The 18631-nt window shown below is 55.9% G+C and overlaps 1 protein-coding gene across 1 annotated transcript; it reads right to left on the reverse strand.

Annotated features, from left to right (window-relative positions):
- Positions 1 to 966: 966 nt before the first annotated feature.
- Positions 967 to 18102, reverse strand: NCLIV_033710 (conserved hypothetical protein; the record flags this gene model as incomplete). Its single annotated transcript, XM_003883567.1, has 24 exons — positions 967 to 1300; positions 1551 to 1662; positions 2082 to 2350; positions 2696 to 3427; positions 3755 to 4176; positions 4459 to 4545; positions 4976 to 5566; positions 6122 to 6739; positions 6906 to 7757; positions 8052 to 8152; positions 8616 to 8784; positions 9185 to 9896; positions 10129 to 10448; positions 10778 to 11080; positions 11423 to 11648; positions 12065 to 12276; positions 12590 to 12986; positions 13144 to 13526; positions 13884 to 14199; positions 14580 to 14945; positions 15168 to 15271; positions 15676 to 15844; positions 17028 to 17292; positions 17970 to 18102. The coding sequence occupies 24 exons, from the start codon at positions 18100 to 18102 to the stop codon at positions 967 to 969; spliced, it is 8193 nt and encodes a 2730-aa protein (XP_003883616.1).
- Between the last annotated feature and the right edge of the window lie 529 nt (positions 18103 to 18631).

Consider the following 18631-nt stretch of genomic DNA (forward strand, 5'->3'; position numbering starts at 1 on the left):
AGACAGCAATCTACGGGACGAAATGGTGTGTCCAGTGATTCCTTATGCGCTTGTTTATGACAAGCAGAGACCGACCGCGACCAGGTTTGGTGGCTGCCGTTGCTGCTGGCGCCATCTCATGAAATGTGAGGTCGCTTAACAGGTTAAATTCACTGCATTCTTAACGTGGTGTGCCAGGCAGCGTCTGTGCCCATCAACCTTTGGTTGGGAGGCACTAGCTACTGCCATCGTGTCGACGTTTGCGCCCTTGGCTGGAGTGTCCACGCTACGCCAAGCGCCAGAGTCTGTCACGGTGGGTCTCAAGGATTTTGGTTTGGAAGATTTCGCACTGTGCTTCGTTTTCTCATAATGGTTTTATAACGAACGACAGGGTCACCAGAACAACTGTGCACTCTCAGCTGCGCCAAAGGCTGCCAATTGCACGACCAAAGTCCAGTGGCGAAACATCACGCGGACTTGGGTGCAGAGACGGTCAAGATTTCTGCATGTCTCTTCCGGGCGTCTTCCCGTCTTGCCAAACTCGCCCCACCGGCGAAGTTAGGATCCAAAAGTGTAATGCCGGTGTCGGAGAGCAGATGCGTGGCGGAAGCGTCGCCCATTCGGTCTCTTCGACTGCTTCCGGGATCGTAGCAGATTTGGTCTGTGCAACGGTCGCTGATTGTGGTAACGGAGGGCGTGACACAAGCTCTATTTTCGTGCGTTAGTGCACGAGGTGACGAGGCACTTGCGGCCAGGGGTGCGAGAACGTAGTGATATTCCCTCTCTACTCCTTTGACTGGCTGAGGTAAGATGCAGTTTTGTCCAGAACCCCGGTGCCGAAACACTCTTAGCGGTGCTCACCGATGGATCTGCCCGGTGCTCACTATATCGCAAGCAAAAGATGTCGAATTCTTTTCACACACTCGGGATTTGTTACCTCAAAGCTGCGTATATCGCGTCACGCCAAACCGTGGTGAAACGGTCTTTTCACGACTTGGGCTTTGCTTTTGAAGCTCCACCACTACCGTGGTCTCCTTTCGCTTGCCATTTACCCGGGTGACTCGATGTGATCCACGGAATACCGTAGAGCACTGCTACACTAGGGAGGGACCGCGCGTCAGGAATGTCCCGTGCACATGGGAGGTCCGCAGATACGTCTCGGGGCGCGCCGCTTTGCTTTTTAGCCCCTAGATCCGTTGCGCCCGCAGCACTCCCGACAGAAGATTTTTTCCTGAAGTCGGACCCGGAATGCGTGTCTGATGTGGCAGCGCCGCCGCTGCGCTTTTTGTCAAGGTTCCGCAAACTCGGCTCAAGGGAGGTGCTGAGCATCAGAGACAAGTGACGCGAGAGAGACCATGAACACAGGGACGCCCGCATCTTACAGAGGACGCCGATAACGCCTTCCGATTCTCTGCTCCGAAAAGTGCAATTTAGGAATTGCCAGAATGCGCATTCATGTACCACATTTTCCGTCTTGGAGACATAAGACGCTCTTCTACCCTTTTCCCTCGCACCGCACATTTCGAAGCAAGCACTTGTCCCCCCACTGCTGCATTCCAGTAGCAGCTTACGCAATGCTTGCCAGTGTTTGCTGGGTCATGAGCAGTTCGCTGAGAGTTCTCGCTCCCTGTCTGACGGCAGCCTCTGGCGACGAGTAGTCATTCAAAACAATGGCGCTGACCCCTGAGGAACAGCAAGTGGACGACAGCAATGTCTTCTGCCGTGACTAGTGAAGGCAGGGGCATGAACGAACTGCTGCTTTTTATTGGCCCCGCTGTGCACAGACTCTCTGTGTCTTGCTGCAGAGCCGCCTCGGCAGGTGTACGCCAAAGAAGGAACAAAGACCTACGGCGGACGAGAGCCTTGTGTGGTTAGGAAAAGTCTTCGTCGGTTAAGAAAGGCGTAGGCACATGTGGTTGGATACGTGCCTGGAAGACTCATGCTCAGTGTCCAAAACATTCACAAACACGGCTATGGAAATAGGTATGGAGTCGTACGCGCCTTGAAGAGAAAGGAGGAGCACCAAGTCACAATCGCCCCATGTAAATGGTATTTTCTGCTTATACATATATATATATATATATGTCTGGAGTCATACGCACCTTGAAGAGAAAGGAGGAGCACCAAGTCACAATCGCTCCATGTCAATGGTATTTTCTGCTTTATTTTTGAAGAGCGCCGAGGCAAACCGTGCATGGCGGCCTTGTGGGAGTCCCAGTCAAGGGTTCCGATCAACATCAGATGACTCAAGTCCAGGGCCAGCAGCCGCGACGAACTGATGCTGGTCCGTAAGACCGGCTCAATAGACGGAGTCCACACAACTTGAGGACTCTGTGTGCATATGCAGTCGATGAAATCCTCTGTGGTGTACCTGAGGAAGAAACTGAAAACAAAACCTTACGCGTGCGTTGGAGGGATCAACTTCGGGATGCACAGCACTGGGAATGCCCTCGTTGATATCCCCAGGCGACTCCACCGAAACGACGACCGAGGAATATACTTCAACCATTCTTCATCTCTGTGTCTTGCTTTGTGTGTGTTTTCCTTGTTTCTTCGCGCCTCTGACAACCATGCCATTTTCTTTTCTTCTTTGGGTTTGGGCGATTGTGGGCTCTAACGGAGCAAAACCACTGGTTTCGACGAGTGCCCCGAACGCGGGAAAGCGCACCGCTCTAAACTGGCTGAGCCGGCCAGGCTGCACATGCAGCTCCATTACCTTGCACAGTGATTTGGACGATCGGAGGCGATCAAGTCGTGGGCCGCCGCTGCCTGATCATTGCTCTTTTGTTGACCTGTTGGAGAAGACGGAAGCCGCTCCTCATACTCGCCTTCCTCCGTGGCAGGGTCAGCTAGCACGATCACGCTTTCTTTGGCGAAACTTAGGTTCATGTCTGAGACCGATCGTCTGTTGGGTGTAGAGAAGGCCCCCTCAGCCTGAAGCATTCGGTGGGCGAAAAAGTGAAGACTGTAGTCTCTCGAAACGCGTGATCCAAAGAGCTTGACGGTAACATCGAACTTCTCAAACGCAAACGGGACGAGACAGGGATCTAGCAGCAACAAAAGGTGTTGCGGCTGGCATTCTCGGCTCGGTCTGTTTTCCTGGAAAGCTTGTGCGCGCTCGTAAAGGGAAGCGCGATGCAATTTTAGCTCGAGGTTTTTCATCAAGTGCACCAGAATGGCTTCGATGTGCGGGTTCGGAGTCTCGGAGTCTACGTCGGCCATTCTCAGCTGCGGAGGTAGCGCGACTTTTTCGACAAAGTAACAGACCGACTCGGCGCCTCCCTCCCCTCCTTCGAGTCCTTGCAGAGTGAGAGCTGCCGCCAAGTACAAAGACTGGTCCAGGCACTGGAGCGACACCACGCACAGCTGCCGAGGACAGATCTGCTGAAGAATCATTCGGGATGTCAGTTGCCATACGCTGTTTTGAGCTCGCCAAAACGGGCTTTTCCTGGAAAGACACCTGGGAATCCATGGAACAACACACAAAGCAGGCGAGGACGCGCTCCGCCACGTTGGGAGTGCGCAACTCGGCAAACAGGCGTTGCGGATGTCACAGCTCCAGGGTACACTCTGTTTCCGCTTCTGGTCGCGTTCAACCGGGAACTCGCCGGAAGAAAACCCACGCATCGAAAAAGCTGCTGACATCTTACAGGCTCCATCTCGAGCATCTATGTGCCCGGTGGGAGTTCCAGGCGCAGCCTCTTTTTCGAACTCCCTTTGTGTGTCTAGACGGGGATCTTCCCGTCCTGGCGTCAACGCGCCATCAGCAACTTACGCCTCCAACTGCTGGACACGCTCGAGTCCGGCCGGATGTGCCCACAGTTTCTGCAGGCGCCGAAGTTCATCCCCGAAAACGTTTTCCAACACCGTTGGATCCGAAAGACTCTGATGGATCCATTCGGCGCGGTGGACGGTCTGGAGCGCCTGCAAAGTTGTCAGGGAGTGAAAGGTTCTCTCCACGCTGTCGTTGCTGGTGTTGCCGCCGCCATAAGTGTGAAGCGTATGGCCAATCGCCTTGGCTCGATCGTACATTCGAGCAGCAAGACAGTAGAAGAAGCAGTTTTCAACCTCCTTGAGAGCCGCCGAAAACTGACTGCTCTCCACCGGCGCTCGGAGAGGAGTCCCCTGCCACGGCGGAACGCGCGACGCCGGCGGATTTCCCGCTTGGCCTTTCCCCTTGGGAGGCACTGCTGAGACCTGCGAGAAGCGAACACGCCGCCAGCCGCAACTTTTTTTCAAGAGTTCGGGGCGCACGGTTTGACAGTGCTTGGGCACCGCACTCGCTACCTGCGCCGGCGCTGTCGCCTGCGCGTTTCGCCAGGTGACTCAGGGCAATCTTACAGCCCATCACAAACAAACAAGACAGCTGCAGAGGAATAGGACAGACGACCCTGACAAAGAAAAGACTGGAGGCAGTTTGACGATGATGCACGTTCATCTGCAAAGGCCAGCGGTTCCGATGGTTCTCCGGGATCTCACCTCCACCAAAAAAGTTCGATAGTCCTCGATCTCCATCCGAACGCGACTGCCCGATGCTAGAATGTCGGTATCCCACAGCTGAAGGACCTATCGGGCACGAGGAACAGGTTCACGGATGGCGGTGTCTGTTGTCTCCCTTCTTGCATTGAGTCAACAGAGACACAAGCTTTCGTCTGCCGATGTGTTCACTCCCCGTGAGGTGTAGACAGGTGAAGCGTCAAGACGGCTGTGAGGCAAATTCTTTAAAACCTTTGTAACCTAACCAGTGGGGGTGGCCCAATGCGGTGTCGGCGATTCTGCGTTCTTAACTTGTCAGCGGCGAAAGAACTGGTCAACGCAAGCCGGCCTCAGTCTCACATCCGAACTTTTTGGCACACTTGGCGTTTTGCTTCTCGCGAAGATAACGTGCAAATGCGGGAACTGACGGCGCAGTCCCCGACGGAATGAATGACGCCCTCGCATGTTCATGCGTGAGACCCAGCGTGTATAGGCAGCGCGAACGTTCTGTGGAGCTTACAAATTCCGTGTCCGTCTCGCCAGCTTTCTCCATATGGAGCACTTCTTGATCAGCATGAGCAACGCACAGGTTGAGCAGCGCTACTTCACTTAAGAGGGATGTCTCCATTTCGTTCAAACTGAAAACGGGAGCGTGGCCAACACCTCGTACACTTTGCAGCACCTGCCGCCGGAGCTCAGCGATTTCTCTCTCGGCTTGTTCCTTTAAAGCCTGGTACGGCATCGCGCACAGATCGGACAGGCTGTCGAGAGCCCGGCGCAGAAGCCTCCTCGCGTCCTTGAGTTGGCCGGCGCGATGATCCAACTGCCGAGCACTCTTCCTCAGCCAGTCGTCGACGGCGCTCTTTTCGCGTGAGGCCGTCAGAAACTCCGCCATTCCGGTCAGCGAACACATGGAGTGGGGCGTCATCGGGCACGTGGAAACAGTCAGATAGGCAGGATCTAGCAGCTGTGTGTAGCAGGAAAGGCGCTCCAAGCGCGCCCGAACGACGCCGAAGAACTTCACGGATTGGTGCAGCGATGACAGCATCTCCGGCGGCTCAAGACGGACGTTGTGGCGAAGGCTTGGCAAAACAATCCGGTCTCCGATCACCTGAAAGAAACGGACCGAGGCCTACACACTTTCCAGCCAGGACTGCCCTCGCACTTCAGGTGGGGCGACAACTCCGCGCCATGGAAACGATCCGCCTTCCCAGAGAGAGACGAGGCTCACAGAACCGAGTTGTGGTGCCGCGAAGATGTTGGACGCGGCCGGCGAAACAGGCATGGTTCGCAGACACCCCTTGAAACGCACTCTGAAGCAAAAACTGTTCCGTTAGAATTGCCGGTCGACACCTCGCTTTCGGCGTCAGCGCGTGTCTTCAAGCTGTCCCGCAGTTTTAACATGCACACTGGGTTCCAGAAGGGGGAAGACTGTTTGTGCTTTCCTGTGTGCCTCGATCTCGTGACTTTATCCGGCACTTTTCCTTGTACCGCCTCCGTGCGAAGAGATGGACCACTGGGAATTACAAACACGGCGGGCATCGGTGCTTTGCGTACGCGGGTGCACGTGCGCACGCAAGCGCGTTGGAGAATCAGGCTTCGCTAGATGAGTGCCGGAAAGCCCCGTCTCGCCAGAGATTGCGCAGCTGGCCTTTGAAAGACTCACAGCAGCCATGCGCCGGAGACGGGAGAGAAGCGCATCGAGTTCCTGGCTGTAGGTAGGTGTGTGGAATCCTGCGCCGCGAACCGAAGCCGCTCGGGTTGGTTGCTGAAGGCCTTCACCAGCCGACCCCACTGGGTCTTGAAGGAGGATTTCGGCCACGTCACACATCTTGACGAACAAGGGAACCAGGTGGGGAAGGATGAAACTCAGCAACGGAGACGCCAAAAAGGAATCCACTACAACCTGGACTTCCGAGAGAACCGTGTTGGCGAGCACGTCGAGGATGTCGGCCGGGGTGTAAACTCTCAGTCTGTTTTCTTGATCAGCTACCGCCCGTTTGATCGCCAGCAGCTTCAGCCGCGCTGTCCACAAACTCTGAAGCACGGGGCTCGACCACGCCTCTTCTTCTTCCAGCAGTGTCTCTCCGGAAATCTTTGCACGGATCGAGGCTTCGCCATTGAGTCGGCTGCAGTCGACCGACAGATCACTTCTGAACCTCTTTGCTCCCGCGCGATGCGGCTCTTTCTTGCGACTGCACTGGTCGCCTTCCTCGAGTGCGCGCAGGGTGCCGTGGAGCAGATCGTCGAAAAGTGCCGACTTCCCAGGGCGAAAACGAACCAACTGAAAAGACACAGTCGGACCATGCGCGAGTAATTCTTTTGGCAGCTCTTCACCCAGAAAGGGGTTTGGAGATTATGGAACGCTGCGGGACACGAGCTGAGTTGCTACTGCTGTGCGAGGTCCAGGAAGCTAGTGCCACTGTTCCCTGCAAATGAGTTTCGCTCACTGCTAGAGTTTCTGCCACGGCCGCGAGAGTCGACGCTGAAGCCCCGTCACACGCTCCACCATTCAGAGCCCGCTTCAGAAAGGCGAGCGCAGGAGCGTCGGCCTCCTCCACACAGTTCAGTGCGCCGAGGCAACCCGCCGCTCGAACGACCACGTCGGGGTCTGTAGGGTCTTCATTCTGGGCTGTCTGCAGCGCTGCGTTGGCGAACTCGAAGGCTGCTCGGCTTTCGCCCCAAACGTAGAACTCCTCTGCGAGATCGGCGAAAAGCTTGGCGGCGGAAGCCTGCTGGAACCGCTCAACGTAGAACGAGGAGGTTGCGTCGGCTTCGCGCCCCGCTGCGGGCACGTGCGCCGACGCACACCCGCGCCCTAGTAGCGAAGACATCAACTTGCCGAGCGACTCCAAAGTAGAATCGACTACAGAGCTCATCGCTGGTAGCGCAGCGCGCTCCTCAGGCGTCGCACTCTCGCAACCGTGGAACGCTCGTGCAAGGCGCATGCCGCACAAAGTTTGCTCGAGGTGGAGAAACGCGCTGCTGAACGACCGCCCTGGGTTCGAGTCAGCTTCTCGTAAAAGTTCGGCGTGCCGGTGCAAAACCGGAATGGCCCAGGCCTCGAGGCCGAGTTGGAAGAGAATGTTCTGTAGATTTCGGCAAGCATCCGTCGTGAGGCAGCAATTCTCGAAGCGCCTGTGCTCGCGCGAGTTGTGGAAAAGCCGAGATTCCCCAGGGTCTGTACTCGAGTCTGGAGCGGAATGAGGGTGTCTCGATATCGGCCGATCCCCGTGCACCTGCGGGGTCTTTGCCATGTCTCTGATGTCGAGCACTTTCTCGGCGAGCTCCTGGCCAGTCTTCTGCAGGAGACGGAGAGAAGCGACATCGCGCTCGACAAACTGCCCGCGTAAAAATGTGCCGACAGGAGGGCTCCCAACACTTAGGTCAAGTTTGGAAGTGAGGAGACTACGGCTGCTTCACAAAACACCACGACCGTTCGCTTCCTAAACTGAAGAGCTGCGAAACCAGGGGAAACGGAGAGACATACAAAACAGGAGAGGCCTACACGCCCAGTCTGGCGTCTACTGGGTTTGCGTGCATCTGAGGATTTTGCGAAAAAGCACCGGCCTGAACATTGTCTCTTTAAAACGTACGTTTGAGACATCTGCATTCCCTCTGTCTTCTGTAAGCTCCATCTGGACAGCCGAGCAACGTTGGGTATCTTCCAAGGTCTCCGGGGCTGTCCCAGCGTTCTCTGAACACAAGAAGCGTGCCTCGAAACAGCACATACACTCATCCCACAGGTTGGTCCAGCGATTAGCTTTTTACGTAAGCAAGCATTAGCTACAGGCTGCTCCAAGAGTCACGAGGAACACTCTGTTTCTTTCCAGGAGAGCTCGCGAGTGCGAAAGGTGAAGCTGACGTTTCCGGTGTCTCTTAACGAGGAATTCTGTACTTTTGCGGAACACTTGAAAAGAAACCCTTGACTATCCCCGGGGCTATCTTTCTCCAGCTCATTTGGCTTTGTGTCTGGGTTATCCTAGAAGCCTTGGATCACAAGATATCTGACGCATCTTTATTTCGAAAGCGCTCGTCTCATGACACAACTCGATTTCCTTTTCCAAGCACCCTGTTCGGCCCGCTGGCCGAGTCCCTGAGTAGCTGCGGCTCCTTCGACGCGAAGAGACAAGTCGCGTCTCACCCTAGATGCTCCTTACCTGTTGAGTTTGCAAAGCGCTCCACTATTGCGCTGGTCGCGTCAGAGAGAGCAGCCAGGAATTCTTCCGCAACTGGAGTAGACACCAGTGCCAGTGTCTTGGCACGTTGGTAAATGTCGAATCCGAGCTCGGGGATGTAGCTCGTCTGCCTCCCATCCGATGAGCCGCCCTGCGCGCCAATTCAGTCTCTTTCCGGGAACAGCGACATTACGGAGTGAGAAGACAACTGAGTTGTTCCGCCTCAAAGCAGGGTGGTGCATGTCTTCTCCCGGAGGCCTTTTCAAGAAAGTTTCTGCTACGTGGACTTGCTTCCAGCGGAGGCTGTTGATCGCCGTTTTTCGTGCAGGCACGCTAGGGCCACGGAGGAGAGTCCAAGACGACGAACAGGATCATGGGCTTTCGCCTGCGAACGTTTGCATGTGGACCAGGAGGTGTAGGCGACGAGTTCCGCCGCCTTCCTTTTATCCAGCATGCTTGTCGCTGAAGCCTTCCGGCAGTTGCTCCAGACGAGAAGACGCTTCACTCGTTTCACAGACGGCACTGAGTGTCGCTTGTACCCTGCCCCTCACCTTGTCGCCTCTAAAGGTCTTGAGAAGGCTGCAGCGCCGCTGCATGTCGTCAGCCTCGTCGGCGAGAGCGAGGGCGGCGTGGATGTGCTTGGCCACCTCCGACCACGGCTCTGAGGCCAGCAGGAACAGGTTTGCGAGCTCGAGGTGCGCCTCTGCAGCCTTGATGTCCGAGGAGCCCTCCATGACTTCTATGGCCCTCGCGTACAGTTTTTTTGCGTCCGCGTGGCCCGCCGGCAGTGCCCGGGCACAGAAGAGCAGCAGCTCTCCTTCTGAGGCAGTCTCGCTCGCTGCTTTCTCGCGGATCTCCTCAAAGGGATGTTTTTCCCTCTTGCTGATCGCCAGGAGCTGAAGCCGCAAGACCTGACTGTGGACATACTTGGGGAGCTGCAGAAAGGCCTTGTCAGCGACGGCGACGACGTCGTTCCACTCTCGTTCCGCACACAAACACGACAGAAGGGCGAGGTACATTTTGACAAGCGTCGGCAGTGCGTCTGAACGATTCGCCACGCCGACGATTGGCAACGCCGTCCGAAGCGCGTTGATCACATCCCGTCGAAGCTCCTCGACCCGAGTCAGCGCCGCGACCACGTTCCACAGACTCTGACAAGTCAAAAGCGCGAGTGAAGGATTCTTCGTTGACTTCGCGCACTGGCATGCTTGGAGCAAGTGCAGCAGGGCGAGGGACTGACAACTTGCCGCATTCGGACAGGACCTGAGGAAACGCACACACGACTACCGAAAGCAGACAAATGGTTTCCCGACCCTCCCTTCACCGCGTGCAACATTGAGGGGCGGGCGCAACACCGCAATGGATACGCCCTCGTGAAATGGACGCGGAAAAGAAGAAAAACCCTGCAGGAGGCCAACTGAGATCACGGACCAGGTGTCGCCACACATGGGGTGAAACTCAAAGGGCGTCGCCCCCGAATGCTGAAACATCTTACCAGTCTGAATGGAGACTGGAGAGGCTCAACCCCGCAACTGCGTGGCTTATGCCGAGCCACAGCCGCTTGCGCCTGCTGAGTGCGGTCGCGAGCGTGTACGGCACGTGCTGCCTGTCCTCTCCGACGGCCTCGAGGGCGAAGGCTAGCGAGAGGCGAAGAAATAGGGAAGGCGCGCTGAAGGTCCTGACGGCGAGACGGGTCTTCATCTCTGCTTGCAACTCTCGCGCGAGCTCTGTCTCGGCGGGCATGGCTTGGATCATGTCGTAGCACCGCGTGATCAATCCTTCTTTCACTTGCAAGTCGGTCTCCGTGGACATCCGCTGGTGGAGACACCCGCACAAACACGCCTTCAAAAGAACAGCCTGGTGTCGTGGTTCCGCCGGCGAGAGGGCATAACGTCGCCAGTCGCGAACCCGCAGGCGTTTCCTTGGTTCCACGGAGCGTCAAACCCGACACAAGCGATCAGACGAATTCTTCTTCTCTGTTATCGAGCACAACTGGATCTCCGCACTAGAGAGGACGCGACGTGCTTAATCCTTCGTGGCCCTTACGCCTGTCTACTCTTTTACGAGTACCACAGCACGCCGCAACAGCATCTGGCTAGCGGCGGGTCTTTCCCCCCTGCAGCCCCGTCGCAGATGAACCCCACCTCCATCAGAATGACAGCTCGGATTTCCCCGCCCATGAGGTCCGAAGGCAGTTCCGCGAGAGCGCTGGGCGGCGAGGCCTTTTGTTTTGCTCCTTTGCCGGCTTTGAGAGGAGACGATGTCGGCGCAAGAGACGCGTCATTGCTGACGTTTGTCTTCAAAAGCTGCTCTATCCACGGCGAACTCGTGCAGGCTGCTGCCCCACCTTCAAAGAGAGAGGCCACGGCGTCCTTGCAGCCGTTTCGATCCAGGAAGGGGAGAGCTCGAGAGACTGCTTCTTCAGCAGCGGTTAGATTCGACATCGCCTACGTCGTGCACAGTACCAGGTACGAACAGAGAGCAGATCGAGTGCTGTCGCGCGTTTCGGCTCGTGTGCAAAACAACGTGGAGGGTTCAACTGAAATGAAGATGGTCCATGCGTCAGGACGCTCGTTTGAAGCAGCTGAGAAGAAGCCGACCTTCAAGCGAGCGTCGTTAAAAGACCGAAGCGTTCCTTCTGCTTCGCGACGATGTCACCCTTGGCAGATGATTCCCTCCGACAGCTAACGCGGGGGGGGGGGAGAAGAGAAGTATGAGCGGGCACGTGGCGGTGTGCATTGCCCGTCTCGGCTGACGGGGGCCTTTGACAGGGTTTCGATCATGCTTACCAGGGCGTGCTGTGTGTGAAAAAGGGTGAGGTTCTGGAGGAGAAGCTTATTTGTGGCGGGAAACACTTCGTGCTTGACCAGAAGATCTTTCTGGAGTTCTTGTACGTGCTCAAGCAAAGGTAAGTTCATGGTCCGATCAAACGCTCTGCTTTCCAAGATGTGCTTGTGCAAGTTCCAAAAGTGGATTGCGCCGTTGGCTACTAGCCAAAATTGCTCGAAGTCCTTGCTGTGGACAACGGATCACCGGCAAGGGACTATCTCGTTTCCGGGCACGTCTCCTATACTCGCTTCTCGTGCCGCCAGTGTTTCTACGGGGGCACAGCGGTTTGTCGAACCCCGGTGGTTCTCAGCCTCCACGTCTCTGCAACGTAGAGACACCAACCGTCTGTGGTCCGTTGTTGAATGAAGACACGGAGTGAGGCGGAGCCGAAGCGTCGCTTTTTTCAACCTTTTTGTGTGCGCCCGTCGTCTCCCCCTGGCTACAGTCTGTCGCCTTTGCAAGAACCAAACGGGGGTTTCGTGAAAAAATTAACCGTCTTTCCACAGACCCTCAAACCCGCAGAGAGTGCAGGTTTGAGGGACCTGCTCGAACGCCGATCTCTCTCTTCTTTTGGCGGGCGCCAGCATCCGCCCGATGCTTACCTGAGGCGAGTGCCTACAAGCAGAAGTTGAGCAATGTCTTGTTTCATTTTCATTGCCTTTGCAGCGACTTTCTTGTGTCCCGCCGGCCTGACGGCGTTTGCCATCGAGAACTCCTCATTCTCCGTTGAGGCGCCCGGCCCCTTCCCGGTGCCAGCATCGACACCGGGGAGCTCTTTGTACTCTGTCTTGAGAATCTGACTCAAGCAGAGGGCCTGAAGAGTACAATCGCGTCGTTGGAGGCGCGGGATGCGTGGTGGACCCTCTGGCCCGTAGCAGGTCGTGGTTCCTCGTTTTTCCTGTGTCCCGCCTGTTTCGGGAGTGACGGATTTGCCGAGACGCGGCAGACGCGGCAGACGCGCCATACCTCTCAAACAGACTGGTCACCGAGAGAGCCTTCGCTTGCCTTGGCTGATACAATCCTGTGACCAGACGTGCTGCTCTTTCCACACGGTCCCCTCAAAAACGACTGATGTCTAGCGCCGTGTGTTATAACGAGACGGGGCAAGTAATGCTCGCACGTCTTACCAAGGTGTAGCATGACTGGACCACCGCGATGGCAGTCTGCGTATTATGGGCAGGCACCATCAGCCGTACTGTCGGTGGCGCCTCAGATGCGGCGCGCTCCGCAGCAGCCTTCTCTTCTTCGTCCCGAAGAATGGGCGCGAGCTCGTCCTTCCGATTTTCTGTGAGACGCAACACCATCTTGCTGAAGGTGGCCGCCACAGAAAACTGGCCATTCATGTACGCCTGCTGTGCAACGTGGTTCATGAGCCGTAGGAGCCTATCGATCTTTTCCTCCCGAGCACACTGAGCAATCTCTGCCTCTGCAGGATCGTGGAGTTCATTAGCCGGTTTATCTCCGGATTCCGCAAGCTCCGCCAGCGCCTGATCCTTCAGCGTCTCAATCTTGGGAAGGTAATTCCTGGTGAAGGAACATCGACATGCGACGAAGGTCGCACTCCAGTGACTGCGAAAAACCAGGCAAGGCCTCCTCCTTGTTTATGCCCTTTTGCGCTGTTTGCCCAAAGGCTGCGCAACCAGCGCTATGGAAAAGATTAGTCGCGCAGCGAACGGCATACCTGAGTGAAAGGTCCGACTTGATTCGATCGACAAGAAGTTGCATTTGATCAAGGGTGACGAACTCGTCGTCTAGAACCACTTGGGGCCTTATGGATTCATAGAGAGTCTTCAAGTATTGATCCAAGCCTCGTGAACTCCGCCGCTCCGCGGGCTCTCGTAGGCTCGAGCTATCCCACTGATGAACCGTATTTCCCGAAGCCACTGAGGCGGAAACTGTGGACGGATCTGACGAGCTGTCATAATCGATAGAGAGCGCCTTTGCAATCGACTCTTTTGCCACAGCTGGGAGGTCTTCCTGCGCCTCACAGAGCGCCACTTGGTAGAGCAAATTCACTCTGAGAGTGGCGAGAGAGGACTCCATGTTCTCGAGCGTCTCGCTAGCCTGCCCGCAGAAGAAAACCGGACACGCTACGAAAGGCCGGCTGACACGACCCGTGTCAGATCTCGCCCCCTTGTTGCGTTAACTTCAAGACAGGCACACACGCGACGTGGCAGGTTCCGCTGTGTGGCGGGATTGTACGTCGTCCAGGTCCAGTTCTGTCAGCGACAGTTGCCTCCGCGCCTCCGCATGCACTCATGCACTGAAACGTGCTGCATCCAACTCTCGAAGTCTGCCGCTGGCGTGCGTTACAGCCTGGACAGGTTGGCTTTCTCGCCCCGCGAACCATGTGCCATCCTCTTTGAACCTAAACGTGTAAAGACGGTTTCGACATGCCGCTGGCTTTGACTAAGCGCTGACCCTGTGAAGGCTTCGATAGACGAGACTGCGGGAAGGCTCGAGAAGCAGGGGGCGGGCCATGTTCCACATGCTAACACAGCACTCTTCTCGGAAATCCGAGCAGAACGGATTTTGCTCAGCGGTGACTAGGCACTCTTCGATGATTTTCACAGCGTGGACCCTTCGTGCCCTCGATGCGTCCATGCGGCGCTCTTCTTCCTCTGCTGATACCGCCTGGTCCGGCACCGGTTGCTGTTCGCACTCCGAGAGGTAAACATCGAGTTCTGTTGCTAGCAGCTCTTGCATCAAGGTGCATCGACTCGTGAGCTTTTTCCAGCTGAAGATAAAGAGTTGCACACGAGGCGTAAGAACGTGTGCGATGCCTCTCTGGCGGCACCGCCAACAGCGTCGCGGGGATCCCAGGGATGAGCGGAATTGAGAGCCGCGTGCTTTTTATGAGGTTTTAGGTCACACAGGCGACCAGCGATGGAGGATCGCGCCTCCGAACGCGCATCCGGCGGGACGTCTTCAGGTGTGCGTGACTGCGGCGAGATGTTGCAGAGACCTTGACGCTACTGTCTTTTCTTCAGAGTCTCTGACTGCTGCCGACTGCTGCCACCTAGTGTAGTTTCGGTAAAGGCGATTCGACGGTCCATGCTGCAGGCTGTGAGGAGGCTCTGCGCAGTGGCTATCCCTTTATCAAGCATTACCGTTTACCGCTTTAGTCGCTTGACCATGAGGCTTCCAAGGGACCACAAGTTCAGCTCCATTGCTGTTCTGGCCAAGAGCCCCGCGGCTAGCTGTTCGTTAGCAGACGCTGTAACAGCTGGCAAACCCGCGAGAGCGGTTTCAAGTGCTCCGTCGGCTTGCGCACAGGAGTCTCCAGATGCTTTGGAATAAATTGTAAAGAAGTCCGGATCGACTAGTGCCCAGGATTTTGCGAGCCCCGTTGCTGCCTCGGGTACCGGGAGACGTGAGGCGAAAAGAGCCGTCATTTGCATCCGAGACCACACATGCTTCTCTGCCTCCTTTCGAACCACTGCCACCAACGGCTCTGAACCCCTTGCCAGCGTTACTCGGGCCCTGGGGAGCCCACAGGGATCACAAATGGAAATCAAGATGGCGTGTATGGATAGTTCCGCTGTTTGCAGCTTTGTGGGAAATGAGTAGAGAGGCCATCTATCTTCAGCAGATTGGCGACTCCTTGGCGACTCGCCGCACCACATGTGCGCTCCGTGCATTCTCTCCTGCCGCCAATCGACCGACTCGGGAACTATCGGGGACTAGCGTGAGGCGTTTGCTTACATCATAACTTTCCACTCAAAAACCGTCCGTTCCGTGTGAATTTCTGCTTTCGACGCCACATCGGGCCCGTCTTCGGCAAGGAGCTTTACAGCGTCGTCTGTGGCCTGCAGGTGAGGACACAGTGCACGCTTTATGAACTCGGTTCTAACAAACGCCTGGCGTTCGTCTCCCACGTACTGACTTCTTCCCCTTTGTCCAGTCCCAGGTGTGTAATCGAAGGTCATGTCGCTTCTCGATTGCCAATCAGCTGCTTGTGGAGGCCTCTGCTCACGCAGTAGACCTTCTCATAACGCCATCGCAATGCCAGCAGGTACACCATGCCACGTCGATGAGAACGCCTCCTGTGCCGGCGCGCGACAGGAGACCCACGACCCTCTCCAGTGCAGGTTTCACCTGCTGGACACCCTGTGGCTTTCCGTTTCTCCGTCCGAATCAATCGAGGAGGTAGAAAAGGTAGCGGCAGGAAACAGCTGAAACATTTGTATCCAGATGCTGCACACAAGCTTACTTTGAAGGCGTCGACAATTCTTCCTGCGTCCTCTAGACAACTTGCATACTGGAGAATCAAGTTGATTCTCCATGCGATATCTGATATAGGCTGAGAAGGCTGGGTTGGTTTTCCAGAATGAACGCGCTCTTTGGCGACTCGTTCAACTGACTGGTTTGCAACTGCGGCACTGCAGGACACGGACATCGGCATGACGCCGGGGGGAGCCTCGTGTTTCGTAGGGATGCACGTGCCACGTGAAGAATAAGTCCAGCATCACAGCGGCCGCTTGAGCTTTGCCGACAAGGCCTCGGGGAAGGCAGCGCAAGAGCATACCAGTACGAGATCTGTCATCGTTCGTGCGTCAATCCACGGGGCAGCGTTGACACTGCCTGCACGCTGCGGTGGATGTGAACGAGCCTTTGCAACTGCAAAAATGCGGCGCACGATCCGAGGAAAGAATTTCCAGGAGCGCGCGGAAACAAGCGCAAGAATGCGGTGGGTAGCCGGAAAACTTGTGGCCTCCGGAGAAATGTGGCTGTCGCGGATCTCATCGAAATTGGCAACTGGCCTGGTCTAAGCCGGCGCACTCACTTGACTGATCGCAGAAGGCTCTCGAAAGCACTGACCAAGTACTTCTTCCAGCCAGGCCTCAAAAGGGGGCGTACGATCGAAACGAAAGCCAAACTGGCATTTAACATCGACAGAACTTGTCTGCATAAAAATCCAATATCGACATGCTGCTAGAGTGGGAATCGTATTCGCACGTTCTCTTCAAATAGCTCTCCGTGGTTTCACGGGCTACAAGCAGTCCTTGGCCAGGGGTGCAACGCACTCGGCTGACTTGCCTATCCTTCTTCGGTCCTGCCAGAATGATTCTTGTTGCCTCGTCAACAAGTGACAACGCGAAGAGGACTTGACGCACGAGGCGCTTGCCCGTCAGGCAAAGCGCTTTCGCCCGGCGCGCTTCCAGAATTCCCCTACGAATCCAACAGCCACGATTCATGCGAGAGAAACTCAAACGTGTGGCTGTCCTTTGCTCACGCCCGCCTCACACGGATCCATGCGTGTGTGTGTGTGTGTGTGTGTGTGTTGACTCTTTCGTGAGTAGTCAAGAGGCTCTAGGCACGCCGACCGAACACGTTCCCGTCCAGCCAGGTGAGCTAAAAACGGGGTTTTTGTTTCCAGAAAGCAAAGGAAGCGTTCGGAACTCTGTAGCGGACAGTCACAAACCGCCGACTCCGACCAGTACACGAGAGTGTCAAGTTCCCGCAAGCGCTCCCGAGCATTCGTCACTGTGGGTTCACGCGGCGCGCAGACTCAGTTTGGTGTCGGGATAGGAAAACACCGTGTCGTCGTTTTGTTAAGCGTACCGAAGCAGATTTGCTCGGGCGAGCGTCTGCGAAGTCTCGGGCTCTGTCGTCTCGTACAGCTGAAGAAGGAGATATCCGACATGTTGAGGGGACCCGATTCGTATCATAGTGAGACCGATCCTTTTCCCATCCACAGGCAGAGAGGCTCGTCTCTCCATCGTTTGTTTGTCAATGTCTATCGTTTGGGGGCTCACCTCGATTGCTTCCACTGCTTTATCGTAGTGCCCGAGAGCGCACGTGCACTCCGCGAAGTCAACCAGCACATCTGCGCGGAATGGGAGGAAAAGGGGTCTTTTCCATAAAGGAATAGATCCCATGCTATGCACGACTGTCCCTGACTGAAAAAGACGGAACGTCGTGGCAGTTACTTGTACGCATCAGGCAAGAGACATTGGGGAGATGCACCATACGGGAAACCATGAGGAACCAGCGGAGTTTTAGACGTGGTTTCTTCGGGGTCCAACTCTTTTTTTGGGGGGGGACAGGACAGTATAGAAAACCCGGTAGGGAAATCCACAAGTCGTTTTGACGTCCTTATTTAGAGGCATTGTACCGTCCAGAGGTTTCCTCCTCAGTTACCGTGCAAGTCTGTTCAGGCTTTGGTCGTAAGCCTGTGCAGGAAGGTCGCAGACCCGTATTTACACTCAGCTGGAGGGACTCTGGCACGATCCACATTTTCGAGATATCACAGACCTTGAGGTATGCGTCTCCGCCGCAACGTTGACGAAGCCAGAGGACATTTTGAGTTCTATCGAATAAAAGCGTCCAAACGTTGGGAGTTGGCACCTCTGACGGATTCAAGAAGTGCACCGACCGGACAGAGAATACAGAGAACTATCTGTCATCCATACCTCCCAGCTCTTTTCATTTGAGATAGGCAGTCGTCAAGTTGCAGGGGCACACAGTCAAAGAAGCCCAGATGGAGACAGAGAGGAGACGTACCTGGGGGCACTGATGTTCCAAAGCTGTGTACATTCTCCCGTATAGCAGCTGCAGCGGCCTCAAGGCTCTCGAGCCTCCCAGTGCGCCGGACATCGTCGATGAGCCGTTGCAACTGCCGTGTCACCATCCCCATTTCGGCAAGAGAGTGACCGGATCATGAAACGCACAGTGCACTGGCACCCGAGCTTTTGACTACATGCAATTTGTCTGATACTCCGTAGTCAGAGATGCGGTCGGGCTTGGACCCCGTGCCACATGGAGCGTCTTCCGGCCACTATCGCAAAACCACCACTATCTAACTAATGTCTTCCGATGGATCTCCGAGATGGCAGCCTGGAGGCGATGCTTGTTGAGGCGGTCGTGCCTGAATCTCCGCTGATGGCCAGGTTGCTTCTTTCGAATTCGATGCACTTGCCTGGATCCTCAACGAATCCCGGAAGAAAGTAACCCGTTTCGCACACTTAGTCACTAAGATCAACATCGTAGATTTGGACCCGTTCTGTTCGCAGGCAAGGAAAAGTTCACCCGGTGGGCGTGACCAGGCTACGCAAAGGCGCACACGAGGGCTTACGCGCACACGAGGGCTTACGCGCACACGAGGGCCCCGGAGCAGTTCGTGGGGCGTACAAGAGGACTGCGAAAATATTTGCGAACATGATCAA

Source organism: Neospora caninum, chromosome VIII, assembly GCF_000208865.1.
Source record: "Neospora caninum Liverpool complete genome, chromosome VIII".
Classification (NCBI taxonomy): Eukaryota; Apicomplexa; class Conoidasida; order Eucoccidiorida; family Sarcocystidae; genus Neospora; species Neospora caninum.